The 23,315-nt window shown below is 47.0% G+C and overlaps 1 protein-coding gene across 1 annotated transcript in view; it reads left to right on the forward strand.

Annotated features, from left to right (window-relative positions):
* The window catches only part of LOC143293380 (cilia- and flagella-associated protein 43-like), a 70,848-nt gene that overhangs the window by 39,403 nt on the left and 8,130 nt on the right, over positions 1-23,315 (forward strand). The window contains exons 22-34 of the mRNA XM_076604190.1: positions 12-128; positions 633-680; positions 2,041-2,110; positions 3,948-4,039; positions 7,310-7,516; positions 11,845-12,015; positions 13,045-13,173; positions 14,131-14,250; positions 14,914-15,021; positions 17,214-17,389; positions 17,818-18,043; positions 19,113-19,225; positions 22,552-22,711. Of these exons, the coding sequence (XP_076460305.1) occupies positions 12-128; positions 633-680; positions 2,041-2,110; positions 3,948-4,039; positions 7,310-7,516; positions 11,845-12,015; positions 13,045-13,173; positions 14,131-14,250; positions 14,914-15,021; positions 17,214-17,389; positions 17,818-18,043; positions 19,113-19,225; positions 22,552-22,711 (1,737 nt within the window). The remainder of the gene's footprint in view (positions 1-11; positions 129-632; positions 681-2,040; positions 2,111-3,947; positions 4,040-7,309; positions 7,517-11,844; positions 12,016-13,044; positions 13,174-14,130; positions 14,251-14,913; positions 15,022-17,213; positions 17,390-17,817; positions 18,044-19,112; positions 19,226-22,551; positions 22,712-23,315) is intronic.

Here is a 23,315-nt window from a genome sequence, read left to right on the forward strand (position 1 = left end):
GTGGTGTGCAGGCCTTCAACTCCAACCTGGAGGTGGCCAACTTCCCCCTGAAGGAGCGCAGCAGGGAGGTGATGAGGAAGCTGGAGGTCGTCACCGCCAGACGCAAGGTGGAGAAACTGGAACTGGAGGTGAGAGCCAACTGATTGCTTTCCTCACTTGGGTGTGTGTGTGTGTGTGTGGTGTGTGTGTGTGTGTGTGTGTGGTGTGTGTGTGTGTGTGGTGTGTGTGTGTGTGTGTGTGTGTGTGAGGGGACTTGTGTGTGGTGTGTGTGTAGAGGGAGGAGGGGGGGGGGCTGTGTGTGTGTGTGTGTGTGTGTGTGTGTGTGAAGTGGGTTGTTTTTGGGGTGGGGGGATTGAGTGTGTGTGTGGGGGGGGTTGGGGGGAGGGGAATGGGGGATTGTGTGGGAGGGATGGGGGAGGGGTTGAGTAAGTGTGTGTGTGTGTCTGTGTGTCTGTGCATGATTGTGTGCATATTTACATGCAAATAAGTGAGCATGATATAGGGACTGAACATATTCCATCTGATAGCTTCCTTCTGAATCCACCCTGATCAGAACCCATACTTACTTTTGTCAAATGTATTCAGTTAAAAGAAAAAAAAAGATATGTGAATTATTTTGTTGTGCTTTACAGATCAGGAAGAAAGAGGTGGATCTTGGCTCAAAGATATCGTCAACAGGGGTAAGTGAATCGTCTCCAACCGCTGTTGATGTCTTACGTATTTGGTTTGGATAGGAAGAGAAGGAAACGACGTCTTGATATTTAGTATATCTGGATTGTTTTTAGTCCAGCATGTGAGCACTGTCCTCTTCATCATATGCACAGAGACCTTGCGCCATCTGTCCAACACATGTTCTGTTTCGTCTCAAGCGCGCTCTTGTTTGTTATGTCCACAGCGTAACTGGTGAAAGGAATAGTGTGTGATCTGTTTATTTGTCAGATAAGTAAAATTCTGCTTTAAAACAGACGATTTTTATACTGTAACGTGATCATGATTGTTAGAAAAGGTGCTTTGTCAAACATGTGAAATGTCAGAATATGACTGGTGTCCTGATTAATACATTCTGGTGTGACTGCTCATGGAAGTGTGATGTTAAACTGTTGTGTGCCTGGGTAATTTAACCCATTCAGTCCTGAGGAGTTTACAGACCTCAGCAGGCTTCAGACCAGAAAGATGTGTAAAAGGTAAATGATTGAGAAGAATGTTTTAAAATATACTGCTGATGAAAATAAAATGGCTGCACATACATTACAGTATTACAGTAAATCATTCAGTGCCAATTACACAACTACCATTCATACAACTGACTAAATGGCAATGATATTAACCCATTGAAGCCTGTGTTGAGCATTGCTCTGGCATCAAAATTCATCTCTTTAAAATGTTTTTCACAGTCCTACACATGCATGAACCACACAGAAAGAGAACTAACTCCTACAGTATTTCTGGAAGTGTTCACAAGTAACGTGGAGGAAAAACACTATATTGTCCGCATTTTTACCGCATCATTATGGCATCTTTCATTTCATTATAGTTTAATGTATTGACTTGTTTGTTTATTTGAGTAATTCATTTTACTGATTTTTTTTTTTTTTTGTCAGTGTTTTATGCAACCTTAGAGATTTTAGTTATTCATTTTACTGAGTCTTTTGACAGTGTTTTATACATACTTAGAGATTTTAGTTATTCATTTTACTGAGTCTTTTGACAGTGTTTTATACAAACTTAGAGATTTTAGTTATTCATTTTACCGAGTCTTTTGACAGTGTTTTATACAAACTTAGGGAAGGCTCTGACCAGTGTGTTGGGTTGTGATTTTCATTCATTATGATTTTTCCAGCAGATGTGGTGTAGTATATATGGATCAGTCTGCATGCTTTGACACCTAAAAACTGAAAATGAAAGCAGTTTGATATACATATTTTGTCATATATTGTAAAGCATTTTGATTTTTGTAATTTTCTGAGTAGTGAAAGGGAGGCTGCTTCATAGTTGTCATGACAGGTCATGTGACTAACTGTCTGTTCTCTGATTGGTTAGGAGGAAGACAGTGGGGATCAAGAGGAGGAGGAATACAACAGTGAGCAGCCGTCCATCACAGGGAGTCTGGGTCAGTGACTTGTCTCCCTTGTGTCTCTCTCAGATCCACTCTGATTCCATGTTCCCACATTCCCACACTCCACAGTCTGTCGCCGCTCTTTCTCTGTCTCTGGACCTTGCACTGACAATGAGCTCCCTGTCTCTGGACCTTGCACTGACAATGAGCTCCCTGTCTCTGGACCTTGCACTGACAACGAGCTCCCTGTCTCTGGACCTTGCACTGACAACGAGCTCCCTCTTTCTCTGTCTCTGGACCTTGCACTAACAATGAGCTCCCTGTCTCTGGACCTTGCACTAACAGTGAGCTCCCTGTCTCTGGACCTTGCACTGACAATGAGCTCCCTGTCTCTGGACCTTGCACTGACAACGAGCTCCCTGTCTCTGGACCTTGCACTGACAACGAGCTCCCTCTTTCTCTGTCTCTGGACCTTGCACTAACAATGAGCTCCCTGTCTCTGGACCTTGCACTAACAGTGAGCTCCCTGTCTCTGGACCTTGCACTGACAAAGAGCTCCCTGTCTCTGGACCTTGCACTAACAGTGAGCTCCCTGTCTCTGGACCTTGCACTGACAAAGAGCTCCCTGTCTCTGGACCTTGCACTGACAAAGAGCTCCCTGTCTCTGGACCTTGCACTGACAATGAGCTCCCTGTCTCTGGACCTTGCACTGACAAAGAGCTCCCTGTCTCTGGACCTTGCACTAACAATGAGCTCCCTCTTTCGTTTCGTCAAATCTCTGCTCTCTGTTCGTTCGAGTCGGGCTTCAAACCTTCCTCTTTCCAGAATGTCCTTAAAACCTGCCTCTATTCAGAATGGCCTTAAAACCTGCGTCTTTGAACTCTGGCCTTAAAACCTGCCTCTATCCAGAATGGCCTTAAAATCTGCTTCTTTGAACTCTGGCCTTAAAACCTGCCTCTTTCAAGTTTGGACTTACACCGCCCCCCCTGCCCCTTTTCCCAAACTAGCTGTCCTGATCCCTGCGCTGTGTGTGAGGTACACTACAACTTGCTGTCTGTTGACAGGAATGTCTGTTTTGTCTTTCATCCTCCAGAGTCAGTGATACATGCGTGGGAATAATTGGTGTGGGAATTCTTTGATTTGCCACTGGACAAGATTAATTAAGGACAGAATTAATGCCTTTGTAATTAGTAGTAGTAGTAGTAGGATGCAATACAGTGCAATGCATTTTGTCTTTATTAATCCATTTGCCATTGACGAGAATGAAATGTGTATTGTTTTAGTGACAGTTTCAAGTCTTTATTTCAGAAATGATCACTCTACCGTGAGCATGGTTTGTTTTGTGTTTTTTTGGGGGGGTGGGTGGGGGGGGGTGTGTGTGTGTTCTTTTTCTTTGTTGTTGTTGTTTTGTAACTTATCGTTTTGATTCTGTTACGAATCTTGAAAATAACGTAAGTTATATTCGTAGATGATAACGTGAATATAACCAGAATAGTAATAATTTTATATCATTGCCGCTTTTTGTAGAGTTTCCATAATCCTCATCCCCCAGAAAAGAAACAATACCTCCTCCCCTCCACCCACCCAACACCTCTTGCCCTTCCCCCAACACACACACACATACACACACACACACACACACACACACACAAACCCAACAACAGCCAAAGGAAAAGCATGGATCAGGAGAGGCCTCAGTGTCACAAACATCACAGACAGGTCAACATGAACACTTTGGCAGTCAGGGAGATGTCAGCACGACAAGTGTGTGTGTGTGTGTGTGTTATCAGGTGTGGACTGGTCCATATACACATGTGGTGTTGTGTATAGCTGGATCAGTCTGCACACTTTCACACCTCTTTGAAACTGACAGTGAAAGTGGACCTTTCAGGGGCCAGTTATGGAGGGGGCAGTGACCTGTTCTACAGCCAGTTTGAGCTCCATCTGCGTCACGCCAAGATCAACCAGATCGTTCTGCTGGAGGTCAGTCAAACTGCCTTGCTGGTGCACATGCACTGGCTTGCTGGTGTGCATGCACTTGCTTACTGGTGCACATGCACTGGTATACAGTGGCTTGCTGGTGTACATACACAGGATTGCTGGTGTAAGGCACCAGCTGTGTCTAGTATTTTGTGTGTTGACAATGATCTGGTTGGTGTGTGTGCACCGGCTGTATTCCATATTTTTGTATCAACAATGATCTGGCAATTGAAGGGAACTTCCTTTGCCAGTATTCATCAAACATTTACCTCTATCAGTTGGATTGACCTTCCTTACACTGGATCAGACATTTACCTCTATCAGTGGATTGACCTTCCTTACACTGGATCAGACATTTACCTCTATCAGTGGATTGACCTTCCTTACACTGGATCAGACATTTACCTCTGTCAGTTGGTTTGACCTTCCTCACACTGGATCAGACATTTACCTCTATCAGGTGGATTGACCTTCCTTACACTGGATCAGACATTTACCTCTATCAGGTGGATTGACCTTCCTCACACTGGATCAGACATTTACCTCTATCAGGTGGATTGACCTTCTTACACTGGATCAGACATTTACCTCTATCAGGTGGATTGACCTTCTTACACTGGATCAGACATTTACCTCTGTCAGGTGGATTGACCTTTCTTACACTGGATCAGACATTTACCTCTGTCAGGTGGATTGACCTTTCTTACACTGGATCAGACATTTACCTCTATCAGTGGATTGACCTTTCTTACACTGGATCAGACATTTACCTCTATCAGGTGGATTGACCTTCTTACACTGGATCAGACATTTACCTCTATCAGGTAGGATTGACCTTTCCATACACTGGATCAGACATTTACCTCTATCAGGTGGATTGACCTTCCTTACACTGGATCAGACATTTACCTCTATCAGGTGGATTGACCTTCCTTACACTGGATCAGACATTTACCTCTATCAGGTGGATTGACCTTCCTTACACTGGATCAGACATTTACCTCTATCAGTGGATTGACCTTCCTTACACTGGATCAGACATTTTTCAGTGAACTTAGTTTATTTCTCAAGTCATATGCGATGGACATTTCATATGTAATAATTCTTTGTGAATAAGTTTTTATATATGAAAAATTATTTTTACAGTATAAAACTTTCACGGGGATCTTATCCTTGGTCTGGTCTTGAAATCAGTTCACAAAACTGTAAGCTTCAGTGTGTTGGTACTGTGACGCTGAAAAAGCTTAAAACGTTTTCCTTTTCTTCACTATGGTTTGGGTACCTCTGGGAACAGATAATGATCTGTTTCCTTTTTTTCTTTGTTTGTTGCATGTGTTAGCAAGGCCTGAGCTTTTAGGAAATGTTAACCATGTGTATATGATGATACAAGTTTGTTTGTTTTATTAGTTGCATAATAATTTTCATTCTAAGTTTACAAATGATTGATTGGGCTTCAAACAAAGAGTACAAACTGAGCACACTTCAAGCGAGTCAGCCCTGTTGTTACAGGATGGGGTCTGCACAGCTGTCTTTCAGACTGTCTGTGTGCATGTGTGCACAGTGAATGGTGACCTGGTCAGAGAGAAGTTGTCTGTGTGCATGTGTGCACAGTGAATGGTGACCTGGTCAGAGAGAAGTCTGTGTGCATGTGTGCACAGTGAATGGTGACCTGGTCAGAGAGTTGTCTGTGTGCATGTGTGCACAGTAAATGGTGACCTGGTCAGAGAGAAGTTGTCTGTGTGCATGTGTGCACAGTGAATGGTGACCTGGTCAGAGAGAAGTCTGTGTGCATGTGTGCACAGTAAATGGTGACCTGGTCAGAGAGAAGTTGTCTGTGTGCATGTGTGCACAGTGAATGGTGACCTGGTCAGAGAGAAGTCTGTGTGCATGTGTGCACAGTAAATGGTGACCTGGTCAGAGAGAAGTTGTCTGTGTGCATGTGTGCACAGTGAATGGTGACCTGGTCAGAGAGTTGTCTGTGTGCATGTGTGCACAGTAAATGGTGACCTGGTCAGAGAGAAGTTGTCTGTGTGCATGTGTGCACAGTGAATGGTGACCTGGTCAGAGAGAAGTCTGTGTGCATGTGTGCACAGTGAATGGTGACCTGGTCAGAGAGTTGTCTGTGTGCATGTGTGCACAGTAAATGGTGACCTGGTCAGAGAGAAGTCTGTGTGCATGTATGCACAGTGAATGGTGACCTGGTCAGAGAGAAGTCTGTGTGCATGTGTGCACAGTAAATGGTGACCTGGTCAGAGAGAAGTTGTCTGTGTGCATGTGTGCACAGTAAATGGTGACCTGATCAGAGAGAAGTCTGTGTGCTTGTGTGCACGGTGAATGGTGACCTGGTCAGAGAGAAGTTGTCTGTGTGCATGTGTGCACAGTAAATGGTGACCTGGTCAGAGAGTTGTCTGTGTGCATGTGTGCACAGTAAATGGTGACCTGGTCAGAGAGTTGTCTGTGTGCATGTGTGCACAGTAAATGGTGACCTGGTCAGAGAGAAAGAAAAGAAAGCAGCTCTCAAGGCACAGTGTACCTCACTGGTCCACCCATCCCCCCTTCCCCTACCCCCCTCACCCCCCTCCAAGATACTATTCCCCAAGTCTGACCACCTGTAAACAGGTGCCCCAAGGATTGCCAGGGTGGGGGAGGGAGGGGGCTGGTGTGCCTCAGGGAACCCCTATGGCTGCAAGAGCTGATGCTGCTGGTAGGACTACCCAAACGTGACAGGTGGAAGGGTAGAGGTGGGACAAAGCGCGATCCATTGGTCCTTCAGGCTGGGGTGGGGCACAGGGCTGACAGCCTGGTGCTGTGAAAAATGCTGTGTTTGGGAAACAGCAAGTACCACAAAACACCAGGATTCAGTTCCCCACTGGGAAGACCAGGTTTTTTTAAGGAGAAAGGTGGCAGAATGGTTAAGACACTTATCTGCCAATACATTGTCCATAAGGGTCTGGCTTCAAATCCCGATCTCGCTCTTTCTCCCAAGGTTGACTGGAAAGTCATGTACGTCCAGGACTTATTTTCAAGATTGGGTGTAAATGCTCATGATAATGACAATATATATATAGATATCTATGTGTGTGTGTGTGTGTGTGTGTGTGTGTGTGTGTGTGTGTACTCAAGGCCTGACAAAGTGCATTGTGTTATGCTGCTGGTCAGGCATCTGCCTAGCAGACATGGTGTAGTACATGGATTTGTCTGAACGCTAAGACGTCTGGCTGAGAAACTGAAAGTGAAAGTGTGAAGCCACAAGACCCTGCGTCCTGTCCACAGGACGCCATCCACAGGATCAAGGTGTCTTTCAACAAGGACTTTGACGACGTCTTCGCCAAGAAGGAGCAGGAGATCGGCAAGATCAAGGAGAAGAACAAGCGCATCTCCAAGATCCTCAACGACCTTGACCTCAAGGAGACCATTGTGGAGCCACAGCTGAGTGTGCACGAGAGGCCGGAGCAGCTGCTGACCGTGGATGACAGTGAGGTGAGTCAGGGGCATGGGTTCAATTCCCACACTCCCCAGTAAACAAGTACATTTCCAGGTAGGGAAAAAAAAGGGGGGGGGATGGGTGGGGGGTGGGGGGGGGGGGGAGAAAAAAGAGTGGTACTGCACTGTGGTGACACATTCTCCCAGGGGAGAGCAGCCTGAATTTCACTGAGAGAAATCTGATGTGAATAAATGTAATACAACTTTTTTTTCTTTTTTTGTTGTTGTTGTTGTGAAGCATTTATTGATTATTTGATACAGCCGATGTGGTATAGCATTTATTGATCAGACTGCATGCTGAGCACCTCCCAGGTGTTATAGGTTACGGTGGAGAGGTATCTGACAGAGGACAGGTGTTACAGGTGATGGTGGAGAGGTACCTGACAGAGGACAGGTGTTACAGGTGATGGTGGAGAGGTACCTGACAGAGGACAGGTGTTACAGGTGATGGTGGAGAGGTACCTGACAGGACAGGTGTTACAGGTGATGGTGGAGAGGTACCTGACAGAGGACAGGTGTTACAGGTGACGGTGGAGAGGTACCTGACAGGACAGGTGTTACAGGTGACAGTGGAGAGGTACCTGACAGGACAGGTGTTACAGGTGACAGTGGAGAGGTACCTGACAAAGGACAGGTGTTACAGGTGACAGTGGAGAGGTACCTGACAGAGGACAGGTGTTACAGGTGATGGTGGAGAGGTACCTGACAGAGGACAGGTGTTACAGGTGACAGTGGAGAGGTACCTGACAGAGGACAGGTGTTACAGGTGACAGCGGAGAGGTACCTGACAGAGGACAGGTGTTACAGGTGACAGTGGAGAGGTATCTGACAGGACCGGTGTTACAGGTGACAGTGGAGAGGTACCTGACAGGACAGGTGTTACAGGTGACAGTGGAGAGGTACCTGACAGGACAGGTGTTACAGGTGACAGTGGAGAGGTACCTGACAGAGGACAGGTGTTACAGGTGATGGTGGAGAGGTACCTGACAGGACAGGTGTTACAGGTGACAGTGGAGAGGTACCTGACAGAGGACAGGTGTTACAGGTGACAGTGGAGAGGTACCTGACAGGACAGGTGTTACAGGTGACAGTGGAGAGGTACCTGACAGAGGACAGGTGTTACAGGTGATGGTGGAGAGGTACCTGACAGGACAGGTGTTACAGGTGACAGTGGAGAGGTACCTGACAGAGGACAGGTGTTACAGGTGATGGTGGAGAGGTACCTGACAGGACAGGTGTTACAGGTGACGGTGGAGAGGTACCTGACAGGACAGGTGTTACAGGTGATGGTGGAGAGGTACCTGACAGGACAGGTGTTACAGGTGACAGTGGAGAGGTATCTGATAGAGGACAGGTGTTACAGGTGATGGTGGAGAGGTACCTGACAGAGGACAGGTGTTACAGGTGACAGTGGAGAGGTACCTGACAGAGGACAGGTGTTACAGGTGACGGTGGAGAGGTACCTGACAGAGGACAGGTGTTACAGGTGACAGTGGAGAGGTACCTGACAGGACAGGTGTTACAGGTGACAGTGGAGAGGTACCTGACAGGACAGGTGTTACAGGTGACAGTGGAGAGGTACCTGACAGGACAGGTGTTACAGGTGACAGTGGAGAGGTACCTGACAGAGGACAGGTGTTACAGGTGACAGTGGAGAGGTACCTGACAGGACAGGTGTTACAGGTGACAGTGGAGAGGTACCTGACAGAGGACAGGTGTTACAGGTGACAGTGGAGAGGTACCTGACAGGACAGGTGTTACAGGTGACAGTGGAGAGGTACCTGACAGAGGACAGGTGTTACAGGTGACAGTGGAGAGGTACCTGACAGGACAGGTGTTACAGGTGACAGTGGAGAGGTACCTGACAGAGGACAGGTGTTACAGGTGACGGTGGAGAGGTACCTGACAGAGGACAGGTGTTACAGGTGATGGTGGAGAGGTACCTGACAGGACAGGTGTTACAGGTGACAGTGGAGAGGTATCTGATAGAGGACAGGTGTTACAGGTGACAGTGGAGAGGTACCTGACAGAGGACAGGTGTTACAGGTGACAGTGGAGAGGTACCTGACAGAGGACAGGTGTTACAGGTGACGGTGGAGAGGTACCTGACAGAGGACAGGTGTTACAGGTGACAGTGGAGAGGTACCTGACAGAGGACAGGTGTTACAGGTGATGGTGGAGAGGTACCTGACAGGACAGGTGTTACAGGTGATGGTGGAGAGGTACCTGACAGGATAGGTGTTACAGGTGACGGTGGAGAGGTACCTGACAGGATAGGTGTTACAGGTGACAGTGGAGAGGTACCTGACAGGACAGGTGTTACAGGTGACAGTGGAGAGGTACCTGACAGAGGACAGGTGTTACAGGTGATGGTGGAGAGGTACCTGACAGAGGACAGGTGTTACAGGTGACAGTGGAGAGGTACCTGACAGAGGACAGGTGTTACAGGTGACAGCGGAGAGGTACCTGACAGAGGACAGGTGTTACAGGTGACAGTGGAGAGGTATCTGACAGGACCGGTGTTACAGGTGACAGTGGAGAGGTACCTGACAGGACAGGTGTTACAGGTGACAGTGGAGAGGTACCTGACAGGACAGGTGTTACAGGTGACAGTGGAGAGGTACCTGACAGAGGACAGGTGTTACAGGTGATGGTGGAGAGGTACCTGACAGGACAGGTGTTACAGGTGACAGTGGAGAGGTACCTGACAGAGGACAGGTGTTACAGGTGATGGTGGAGAGGTACCTGACAGGACAGGTGTTACAGGTGACAGTGGAGAGGTACCTGACAGAGGACAGGTGTTACAGGTGATGGTGGAGAGGTACCTGACAGGACAGGTGTTACAGGTGACGGTGGAGAGGTACCTGACAGGACAGGTGTTACAGGTGATGGTGGAGAGGTACCTGACAGGACAGGTGTTACAGGTGACAGTGGAGAGGTATCTGATAGAGGACAGGTGTTACAGGTGATGGTGGAGAGGTACCTGACAGAGGACAGGTGTTACAGGTGACAGTGGAGAGGTACCTGACAGAGGACATGTGTTACAGGTGACAGTGGAGAGGTACCTGACAGGACAGGTGTTACAGGTGACAGTGGAGAGGTACCTGACAGGACAGGTGTTACAGGTGACGGTGGAGAGGTACCTGACAGAGGACAGGTGTTACAGGTGACGGTGGAGAGGTACCTGACAGGACAGGTGTTACAGGTGACGGTGGAGAGATACCTGACAGGACAGGTGTTACAGGTGACAGTGGAGAGGTACCTGACAGGACAGGTGTTACAGGTGACAGTGGAGAGGTACCTGACAGGACAGGTGTTACAGGTGACAGTGGAGAGGTACCTGACAGAGGACAGGTGTTACAGGTGACGGTGGAGAGGTACCTGACAGAGGACAGGTGTTACAGGTGATGGTGGAGAGGTACCTGACAGGACAGGTGTTACAGGTGACAGTGGAGAGGTATCTGACAGAGGACAGGTGTTACAGGTGATGGTGGAGAGGTACCTGACAGAGGACAGGTGTTACAGGTGACAGTGGAGAGGTACCTGACAGAGGACAGGTGTTACAGGTGACGGTGGAGAGGTACCTGACAGAGGACAGGTGTTACAGGTGACAGTGGAGAGGTACCTGACAGGACAGGTGTTACAGGTGACAGTGGAGAGGTACCTGACAGAGGACAGGTGTTACAGGTGACAGTGGAGAGGTACCTGACAGGACAGGTGTTACAGGTGACAGTGGAGAGGTACCTGACAGAGGACAGGTGTTACAGGTGACGGTGGAGAGGTACCTGACAGGACAGGTGTTACAGGTGACAGTGGAGAGGTACCTGACAGAGGACAGGTGTTACAGGTGACAGTGGAGAGGTACCTGACAGGACAGGTGTTACAGGTGACAGTGGAGAGGTACCTGACAGAGGACAGGTGTTACAGGTGACGGTGGAGAGGTACCTGACAGGACAGGTGTTACAGGTGACAGTGGAGAGGTACCTGACAGGACCGGTGTTACAGGTGACAGTGGAGAGGTACCTGACAGGACAGGTGTTACAGGTGACAGTGGAGAGGTACCTGACAGGACAGGTGTTACAGGTGACAGTGGAGAGGTACCTGACAGAGGACAGGTGTTACAGGTGACGGTGGAGAGGTACCTGACAGAGGACAGGTGTTACAGGTGATGGTGGAGAGGTACCTGACAGAGGACAGGTGTTACAGGTGACAGTGGAGAGGTACCTGACAGGACAGGTGTTACAGGTGACGGTGGAGAGGTACCTGACAGGACAGGTGTTACAGGTGACAGTGGAGAGGTACCTGACAGATGACAGGTGTTACAGGTGACGGTGGAGAGGTACCTGACGCCGGAGCAGCGGAAGAAGCTGGAGGAAAAGCAGAAGGCGGATGAGGAACGGCGGCTTCGAGAGAAGGGAGACAACCAGCGAGAGAGGGCGCTGGACATGATGATGGGTGGAGTGCTGGAGATCCGCAAGGAGGACGAGCTGAAAAAGGTGACGCACTCTGCAGGGCCCAGTGGTCAGTGCATTATAGTCTGAGTGTTCTGGGTTTAAATCCCGGCACATTGGAACTTAAGTACGAAAAATAAATTGAAAGTGATGCACAAGTTCAATTACAGCCTGGATGGAGATATGTATTCAGATGCATATCCATACACACACACACACACGCATGCACACATACACACACACACACAGAGGCTGCATTCTCATATACAGGTGCATCCACACATAGCACACATGCACACCCACACAAACACAAGCACACACACACACATAAAAGCAACAATGATAAATAACTGTCTAAACAAAACCTGAGTTCAGGGGAAGCAGAGAAAGGGCAACACAGAGATGGAGGACAGACAACAGCACCATGTGAACTGGAAGGAGTTTTGCTCAAACCCAGACACTGACACACAGCAGTGAGCAATGAAGGTGAAGAGATGAAGTGAAGAGGTGAAGGTGAAGAGATGAAGGTGAAGAGATGAAGGTGAAGAGACGAAGAGATGAAGGTGAAGAGATGAAGGCTTGTGGTGTGGCTTTCTGCTGTGCACTGGCCCTGTGACCGTGGAGGGTTGTGGAAGCAGTCATGGTTAAGATGCTTATTTACCAATACAGTGTCCATGAGGGTCTGGGTTTGATTCCCTCTCTCACCCTTTCTGCCAGGATTGACTGGAAAATCACACTGAGCGTCTGGTCATTGGGATGAGATGAGATGATAAACCAAGGTCCCATGTGCTGCATGCACTTGATACACTGGAAAAGAACCCATGGCAACAAAATGTTGTACCTCTGGCAAATTCTGTAGAAGAAGTCCACTCTGATTGGTACACAAATGTATGTGCATGTACCCAAGGCCTGAATAAGCACGTTGAGTTATACCGCTGGTGAGGCATCTCCCCAGCACATGTGGTGTAGTGTATGGAGGTTTGTGGGAACGCAGTGACGCCTCCTTGAGAACCTGAACAGAGAGCCCAACTAGAAGAGTCAGTGAGTGAAGAGAGCGTGGTGGTTGTGCTTCAGGACGTGCCAGTGCCGCTGTTCATGCAGCAGAAGGCAGAGACGGAGTGGACGGAGGACGAGCAGAAGATGGCCAAGGAGTACGAGCGTAAAGTGAAGGAGCTGAACGAGGAGAGGGAGAAGTTCAGGAAGGTGAGAAACGAAACGAAACGAAACAAAGCCAATGTTGATGTCATGAGGGTTGTGGAGTAAGCATAGCTGCTTTTTTAACATCCAGCCCTTAGCAGTCTGTTTTCTTGGTGGAGGAGTTGTGTTTGACGACCGACTGCCTCCTTCCTTTAACCCTGTGGCTGCTGATGATGACTACACTCGTCACTAAAGGGCTGTCATCTCACTCAGATTTAAAAAAAAAAAAAAAAAATGATGTGTGTGGGGCTGTGAGTCCCACATTTACTCATATGTACGAGTGGGCTTTTACATGTATGACTGTTTTCACCCCACCGTGTAGGCAGTCATACTTCGTTTTCTGGTGGTTGCATGCCAGGTATGTTCTTGTTTCTAAAACCCACCAAATGCTGACATGGATTACGGAATCTTTAACATGCATATGTGATCTTCTGCGTGCGTACACACGAAGAGGGTTCAGGCGCAAGCAGGTCTGCCCATCTGTTGACCTGGGAGATGGGAAAAATCCCCACCCTTTATCCACAAGGTGCTGTGACCAAGATTCGAACCTAGGACCCTCAGATTAAAAGTCTAACACTTTAACCACTCGGCTTTGGTGCCCATCATCTCATGGAGATAAAGTAGGTCATGATGTCAGGTACCATTCTGTATTTGGACTTCTTCCTCACGGGAGGGTGGCAGGATGGTTAAGACCTTCATCTGCCAATACAGCCTGGCAAAGTGTGGTGCTCTCAGTGTAGTGACGCACTCTCCTTTGGGAGAGCAGCTATAATTTCACACAGGGAAATCTGTTGTAACAAAAAAGAGTAATACAATACAATACGATACGATACAGTACAATACGATACAATATAATACAATACAATACAGTACAATACAATGCCATGCAATACAGTACAATACAATACAGTACGATACGATACGATACAATGCAATACAATACAATGTTGGTGACCCTGGCAGCAACTGGAGACCGAGCTACGGAAGCTGCAGGGACTGATCACAGAGAGCATGGCCAACTTTGACGAGTCGCTGAACCAGCTGTTCCTCAAGAAGATCAAGGTCATGATGGTCCTTTACCAGGTACGTCATGTGCCTGTGGTCAGTGTGGGCTGGGCTTGGGGTGAGAGGGGTAAGGGGGGAGGCAGGGGTTTGTGTGGGAGGAGGGGATGTTGAGTAGGGTGGATGTTGGTCGTGAAAGTGTGTGGTGTTTGTTGGGGAATGGCGGTGGTGGTGGTGAAGTGAGTGTGCATTTTTGTGCGTGTGGGGGTCAAGTTTGCAGTTATGTGTGTGTGTGTTTGTGTGTGTGTGTGTGTGTGTTTGTGTGGAGGAGGTGTGGGGGTTGTGTGTTAGGGGTTGGGATTGTTGTGTGTGTGTGTCTGTGTGAGTGTGTTTCAAGGCCATCATCACCCCACTCACCTTCTCCTTCAACTACCTGTCTGTGAGCCTGGGCTCCTCTCTGGTCAGTGTGTGTGTGTGTGTGTGTGTGTGTGTGTGTGTGTGTGTGTGGAGGGAAGGGGGGATCTATATTTGTGAATGTGTGTTTGTTTGTATAATTGTGTTTTGTATGTATGTGTGTACAGTTTGTCAGGTGGACTTGTGTACATGAAAACACTGGTGTTGGTAAGTAGAAAATTATGTGTTTTATAGAGCACCTCAAGCATTTTGCTGGTTAGAGTGCTGTATCACTATCCATTGTTAATACTGTTTGCATATGTGTTTCACCATTTTGCCTGTGTGCATCAGGAGGAGCTGAAGATTCTGCGTCTTCGTCGTGCACTGCTGACAGAGGAGGAGCTGGAGATTCGCGAGAGGGAACTGCTCTTCAGAATGGAACACAAGAAGAAACTCAAGGTCTGTTTGGGTGGTGGTGTTTCTTTGTGTGCCCCTGAACTTGGGACGTCTTGTTTGTGTATTTCAGTGATGATGAATGACGATGATGGGGTGATGATGATGAATGATGATGATGGGGTGATGATGATGAATGATGATGATGGGGTGATGATGAATGATGTTGATGGGGTGATGATGAATGATGTTGATGGGGTGATGATGATGATGATGGGGTGATGATGAATGATGATGATGGGGTGATGATGATGATGGGGTGATGATGAATGATGATGATGGGGTGATGATGATGATGATGATGGGATGATGATGAATGATGATGAATGATGATGATGGGGTGATGATGATGATGATGAATGATGATGATGGGGTGATGATGATGATGATAGGGTGATGATGATGATGATGATGGGGTGATGATGAATGGTGATGATGGGATGATGATGATGGGGCGATGATGAATGATGATGATGGGGTGATGAATGATGATGATGAATGATGATGATGAGGTGATGATGAATGATGATGATGGGGTGATGATGAATGACGATGATGGAGTGATGAAGATGATGATGGGGTGATGATGAATGATGATGATGGGGTGATGAAGATGCTGATGTGGGGGTCCATTTAGGGTTGAGGAATACTTAACAAAGCTGTACTCTTCATGATTTATCCTGGCCTCACTCAACATGAGGGATAGAGAGGGAGAGGGTTGGGGAATACTTAACAAAGCTGTACTGTCATGATATATCCTGGCCTCACCCAGTCTGAGGGATAGAGAGGGAGAGGGTTGGGGAATACTTAACAAAGCTGTGATGATATATCCTGGCCTCACCCAGTCTGAGGGATAGAGAGGGAGAGGGTTGGGGAATACTTAACAAAGCTGTGATGATATATCCTGGCCTCACCCAGTCTGAGGGATAGAGAGGGAGAGGGTTGGGGAATACTTAACAAAGCTGTGATGATATATCCTGGCCTCACCCAGCCTGAGGGATAGAGAGGGAGAGGGTTGGGGAATACTTAACAAAGCTGTGATGATATATCCTGGCCTCACCCAGTCTGAGGGATAGAGAGGGAGAGGGTTGGGGAATACTTAACAAAGCTGTACTGTCATGATATATCCTGGCCTCACCCAGTCTGAGGGATAGAGAGGGAGAGGGTAGGGGAATACTTAACAAAGCTGTACTGTCATGATATATCCTGGCCTCACCCAGTCTGAGGGATAGAGAGGGAGAGGGTAGGGGAATACTTAACAAAGCTGTACTGTCATGATATATCCTGGCCTCACCCAGTCTGAGGGATAGAGAGGGAGAGGGTAGGGGAATACTTAACAAAGCTGTACTCTGATGATATATCCTGGCCTCACCCAGTCTGAGGGATAGAGAGGGAGAGGGTAGGGGAATACTTAACAAAGCTGTACTGTCATGATATATCCTGGCCTCACCCAGTCTGAGGGATAGAGAGGGAGAGGGTAGGGGAATACTTAACAAAGCTGTACTCTGATGATATATCCTGGCCTCACCCAGTCTGAGGGATAGAGAGGGGGAGGGTTGGGGAATACTTAACAAAGCTGTGATGATATATCCTGGCCTCACCCAGTCTGAGGGATAGAGAGGGGGAGGGTTGAGGAATACTTAACAAAGCTGTGATGATATATCCTGGCCTCACCCAGTCTGAGGGATAGAGAGGGGGAGGGTTGGGGAATACTTAACAAAGCTGTACTGTCATGATATATCCTGGCCTCACCCAGCCTGAGGGATAGAGAGGGAGAGGGTTGGGGAATACTTAACAAAGCTGTACTCTTCATGATTTATCCTGGCCTCACTCAACATGAGGGATAGAGAGGGGGAGGTTTGGGAACCAGGAAGAGATCAGGAGCAAGGGGTGTTCTGACGTTTTGAAAGCAAGGTCTTGATCATTTGTCTTGACAAGATTTAGGAGTTAGCAGTGTTCGCTGGCGTCATTACTGACACTTACTCAGCATCAGAATAACAATTATGGTTATATAATGTGGGGTTTGATTTTGTTAAAAACATGTCTACAAAACTAGGATTTATCAGTATTACAATAGTCATCATACAGTGTTCTGTTTTACTGAATGACAGCATGTGTGTGGGCGTATGTGTGTGTATGTGTGTGTGCATGCGTGTGTGTGCATGCGTGTGTGTGTGTGTGCATGTATATGTGTGCAGCAACTGGCAAATGAGGCAGTTTTGGAATCCCGCAGCAACCTGGACGAATTCCGGAACCAGTACGACATTCTGGTGGCGGAGGACAAGGTCATGGACAAAGCCTTCAAGCGGGAGTTCCACGATGTGTCTGCCATCATGGCCGATCATCTCTACAGGCTTTTCCGAAAACGACCTCGGTGTGTGTGTGTGTGTGTATGTGTGTGTGTGTGTGTGTGTGTGTGTGTGTGTGTGTACAACACAATACAATACGATACATTACAGTACTGTACAATACAATACAATACAATATGATACAATACAACACAACACAACACGACACATAACAACACCACACCACACAACACAACAATACACACAACACAACACAGCAACACAACACAACACAACACACCACTACGCTACACAACACAAACACAACAACACAGCAACACAACACAGCACACCACTTCTCACCACACCACAGAACACAACAACACACAACACAGCAACCCAAGACAACACACCACACTGCACCACACCACACCAGAACAACAGCACAATCGCACAGGTATGCATCACAGGCAAGAGAGAGAAACGAACCCAAGACCCTTCTGTGTGTGTGCAGAGGGCAGAAGTTCAAAGGGGCAGACACCCCACTGCTGGACGGGCGGAACCCGAACCCCTTCGCCGAGCGACCATCCACGGCCAGACAGAACGCTCAGGCCCAGTCTGCCCTGGACGCTGCCTTGGCTGACCTGGACAAGCCGGTCCACATGCCTGAGGGGCTCGAACCCAGCATCTGGCAGCGCATGTGTCAGTACCGCCGGACCAAGATCGAAAGTGAGAACATGGTGAGTGCATCTTCGCATGTCTTTCGCTTTTCTTTTGGTTTGGGTTTTCTGTCGGTGCGCTTGTTGGGTTTAGGTTCTGGAGTCGGGAAGGTGAACTTGTCATCAAAGTTGTTGTGGTTTTATATACTGTACCACATTAAAGTGGTGCATATTAAGTCTATCGTTTAGCTCTGGCGTACAAGTTTGACATTGTAAATGTATTTAACCAAACGAGGACTGTTATAAAAATTCCCCATTTAATTCCTTTTGGAGCAGCATTTCTATCAAGGAGACTGTTGAGCTTTTGGAAAAGAAAATTGAACGAAAAAAACAACAGACAAGGATGGTATGGCAGTGATCTTGAAAAATGCATGTTTGACTGTTTATGTGTTTGTGATGTGTGTGTGTGTGTTTGTGTGTGTGTGTGTATGTGTTTGTGTGTGTGTGTGTGTGTGTGTGTGTTCATGCACATGTGTGTGTGCATGTGTGTAAAGTGTGTTTGTGTGTATGTGTGTTTCTTCCTTGTAGTCAGTATATTTTCTGGTCATGCTGACATGTTCTAGAGTATTGTATTGTATTGTATTGTATTGCATTACCCTTTTTCACAACATATTTCTCTGTATGAAATTCAGCCTGCTGTCCACAGGGAGAGCGCATCAGTACACTGAGAGTGCCACCCTTTTTTTTCTTCTTTTTTTCTGCCTGGAATTCTATTTGTTTTCCTGTTGAGATGGAATTTTCTACAGAATTTTGCCAGGGACAACCTTTTTGTTGCCATGGGTTCTTTTACGTGAGCTAAGTGCATGCTGCACACGGGACCTCAGTTTATAGTCTCATCCTAATGACTAGTGCCCAGACCACCATTGAAAGTCTAGTGGAGGGGGACGATAAAAATGGCAAGTATGGGATATGAACCAGTGGGCTCAGATTCTCTTGCTTCTTAGGCATACGTGTTACCCCTAGGCCAACACTCCACTTCATGCACTCGACTCAGGTACTGTGTGCCATGAAACAGTTGGCAGACATATGAAACAGTTGGCAGACAGAGGACGGACAGCCAGAGGTAACCAGTGGCGGCTGTGTGCTGCAGGTGAAGGTGAAGGCACTGATGCTGGCTGACATGCAGGCCTTCCTGCAGAAACGTCAGGACGAGGAGGAGGCTCTGAAGAATGAGATCGAGGACATCGACACACAGCTGAATAAGTCAGTGCTTCATGTTTGTCACATCCCTGTTTCTGTTTGCCTGTGTCTCTGTGAACCTGTTTCACCCATTGCTCTGTTTTGAAGAGGCAGGCCCAGCGCTGTGAAATTACTTGCTGGACACAGGGCCAAGTCCCGTGGTTTCCCAACATTTTGCACACATTGTCCTCGGTTCTGGAAATCTCTTCCACAGAATATCAGACACTGTTCTTCTGTCACATCTTTCAAATCTAATTTTGAAACGTATTATGTGTTCAACCAATATTTTAAATCTGAAGACTTTTCCCTCCCCCACCCCCGTAGGTGTGTTATTACCTGTATCTCTGCTGACCTGTTGGTGTGTTATTACCTGTATCTCTGCTGACCTGTTGGTGTGTTATTACCTGTATCTCTGCTGACCTGTTGGTGTGTTATTACCTGTATCTCTGCTGACCTGTTGGTGTGTTATTACCTGTATCTCTGCTGACCTGTTGGTGTGTTATTACCTGTATCTCTGCTCACCTGTTGGTGTGTTATTACCTGTATCTCTGCTGACCTGTTGGTGTGTTATTACCTGTATCTCTGCTCACCTGTTGGTGTGTTATTACCTGTATCTCTGCTGACCTGTTGGTGTGTTATTACCTGTATCTCTGCTGACCTGTTGGTGTGTTATTACCTGTATCTCTGCTCACCTGTTAGTGTGTTATTACCTGTATCTCTGCTCACCTGTTGGTGTGTTGTTACCTGTATCTCTGCTCACCTGTTAGTGTGTTATTACCTGTATCTCTGCTGACCTGTTGGTGTGTTATTACCTGTATCTCTGCTCACCTGTTGGTGTGTTATTACCTGTATCTCTGTTTACCTGTTGGTGTGTTATTACCTGTATCTCTGCTCACCTGTTGGTGTGTTATTACCTGTATCTCTGCTCACCTGTTGGTGTGTTATTACCTGTATCTCTGTTTACCTGTTGGTGTGTTATTACCTGTATCTCTGCTGACCTGTTGGTGTGTTATTACCTGTATCTCTGCTGACCTGTTGGTGTGTTATTACCTGTATCTCTGCTGACCTGTTGGTGTGTTATTACCTGTATCTCTGCCCACCTGTTGGTGTGTTATTACCTGTATCTCTGCTCACCTGTTGGTGTGTTATTACCTGTATCTCTGCTGACCTGTTGGTGTGTTATTACCTGTATCTCTGCTCACCTGTTGGTGTGTTATTACCTGTATCTCTGCTCACCTGTTGGTGTGTTGTTACCTGTATCTCTGCTCACCTGTTGGTGTGTTATTACCTGTATCTCTGCCCACCTGTTAGTGTGTTATTACCTGTATCTCTGCTCACCTGTTGGTGTGTTATTACCTGTATCTCTGCTGACCTGTTGGTGTGTTATTACCTGTATCTCTGCTCACCTGTTGGTGTGTTGTTACCTGTATCTCTGCTGACCTGTTGGTGTGTTATTACCTGTATCTCTGCTCACCTGTTAGTGTGTTATTACCTGTATCTCTGCTCACCTGTTAGTGTGTTATTACCTGTATCTCTGCTCACCTGTTGGTGTGTTATTACCTGTATCTCTGCTGACCTGTTGGTGTGTTATTACCTGTATCTCTGCTGACCTGTTGGTGTGTTATTACCTGTATCTCTGCTGACCTGTTGGTGTGTTATTACCTGTATCTCTGCTCACCTGTTGGTGTGTTATTACCTGTATCTCTGCCCACCTGTTGGTGTGTTATTACCTGTATCTCTGTTTACCTGTTGGTGTGTTATTACCTGTATCTCTGTTTACCTGTTGGTGTGTTATTACCTGTATCTCTGCTCACCTGTTGGTGTGTTATTACCTGTATCTCTGCTCACCTGTTGGTGTGTTATTACCTGTATCTCTGCTGACCTGTTGGTGTGTTATTACCTGTATCTCTGCTCACCTGTTGGTGTGTTATTACCTGTATCTCTGCTGACCTGTTGGTGTGTTATTACCTGTATCTCTGCTGACCTGTTGGTGTGTTATTACCTGTATCTCTGCTCACCTGTTGGTGTGTTATTACCTGTATCTCTGCTGACCTGTTGGTGTGTTATTACCTGTATCTCTGCTGACCTGTTGGTGTGTTATTACCTGTATCTCTGCTGACCTGTTGGTGTGTTATTACCTGTATCTCTGCTGACCTGTTGGTGTGTTATTACCTGTATCTCTGCTCACCTGTTGGTGTGTTATTACCTGTATCTCTGCTGACCTGTTGGTGTGTTATTACCTGTATCTCTGCTCACCTGTTGGTGTGTTATTACCTGTTTCTCTGTTTACCTGTAGTAGTTCTGTTATTACCTGTAGGTGTGTTGTTACAGTTTGTGTACCTGTTGGTGTGTTATTACCTGTTTCTCTGTTTACCTGTAGTAGTTCTGTTATTACCTGTGGGTGTGTTGTTACAGTTTGTGTACCTGTTGGTGTGTTATTACCTGTTTCTCTGTTTACCTGTAGTAGTTCTGTTATTACCTGTGGGTGTGTTGTTACAGTTTGTGTACCTGTGGGTGTGTTGTTACCTGTTTCTCTGTTTACCTGCGCAGTAGACTGAACGAGGACCAGCAGTGGTTCTCCCTCAACCTGGAGGTCTGGTATTACATGTAGGTGTGTTGTAACCTGTATCGCTGTGTACCTGTAAGCGTGTTTTTACCTGTATATATGTGTACCTGTGCAGCAGACTGAAGGACCCGCAGTGGTTCTCCCTCAACCTGGAGGTCTGTGACTACCTGTTGGTGTGTTATTACCTGTATATCTCTGTACCTGTGTGGCAGACTGAAGGAAGACCAGCAGCAGTTCTCTATTATCCTGAAAGTCTGTTATAACCTTAGGTGTGTTATAACCTGTAGGTGTGTTATTACCTGTAGGTGTGTTATTACCTGTGGGTGTGTTATTACCTTTATCTCCGTTGACCTGTTTTTCTGTTTACCTGTGTGGCAGACTGAAGGAGGACCAGCAGCAGTTCTCTATTATCCTGTAGGTGTGTTATAACCTGTAGGTGTGTTATTACCTGTAGGTGTGTTATTACCTGTAGGTGTGTTATTACCTGTGGGTGTGTTATTACCTGTAGGTGTGTTATTACCTGTAGGTGTGTTATTACCTGTGGGTGTGTTATTACCTGTGGGTGTGTTATTACCTTTATCTCCGTTGACCTGTTTTTCTGTTTACCTGTGGGGCAGACTGAAGGAGGACCAGCAGCAGTTCTCTATTATCCTGTAGGTGTGTTATTACCTGTAGGTGTGTTATTACCTGTAGGTGTGTTATTACCTGTGGGTGTGTTATTACCTGTGGGTGTGTTATTACCTTTATCTCCGTTGACCTGTTTTTCTGTTTACCTGTGGGGCAGACTGAAGGAGGACCAGCAGCGCTTCTCTCTCAACCTGGAGGTGCAGCTGTTGCTGAAGCAGGGGCAGGTGGAGGTGGACGCTGGTCGGTTTGTGCGGGATTACCGCGACAGCGTCCTCATCAACCGCTCTGTGGTGGAGGAGCTCAACACCACCATCAAGGTACACACCCCACGGCCACCACTCCTGCTGTGTGTTCCAGGGAGGGAGGGTTTTTTGTTGTTGAGTAGTATCAGGACTGGGGGTACTGGACCACTTTGAATAACTGTCCAGTACCCCAAGTCCTTGTACTACGTGTTGTTTTTTGGTTTAGTTTCAGTTTCTCAAGATGTCACTGCATTTCAGACAAATCCCAGTGTGCATGGTCAGACCTTTAGTGCGTGTATATAGATGTATGTACCTATCAGAGCGGATTTCTTCTGCTACAGAATTTTACCACAGGACAACACTTTTGTTCCCATGGGATCTATTTCAGTGTGCCAAGTGCGTACTGCATGTGGGACCTCGGTTTATTGTCTCAACCGTCAGGACTGGTGGTGTGAATAATTAGGTGGATGCCTGTATATCCATCTGTCTGACATCCACATTGACGGCAGTATGATTCATAGTACTCTACTGGACAGTTGATGTACAGATCATTCTGTTATTTTTGTTGTTGTTTGTTGTTATTTTTGTTATTGGTGGTATTCTTTGATGATGTTGTTTGTTGGTGCTGTTGTTGTTGATGTTGTTGTTGATGTCGTTTTTGATGTTGATGATGATGATA

This window comes from Babylonia areolata, chromosome 19 (genome assembly GCF_041734735.1).
Source record: "Babylonia areolata isolate BAREFJ2019XMU chromosome 19, ASM4173473v1, whole genome shotgun sequence".
In the NCBI taxonomy this organism is placed as follows: Eukaryota; Metazoa; Mollusca; class Gastropoda; order Neogastropoda; family Buccinidae; genus Babylonia; species Babylonia areolata.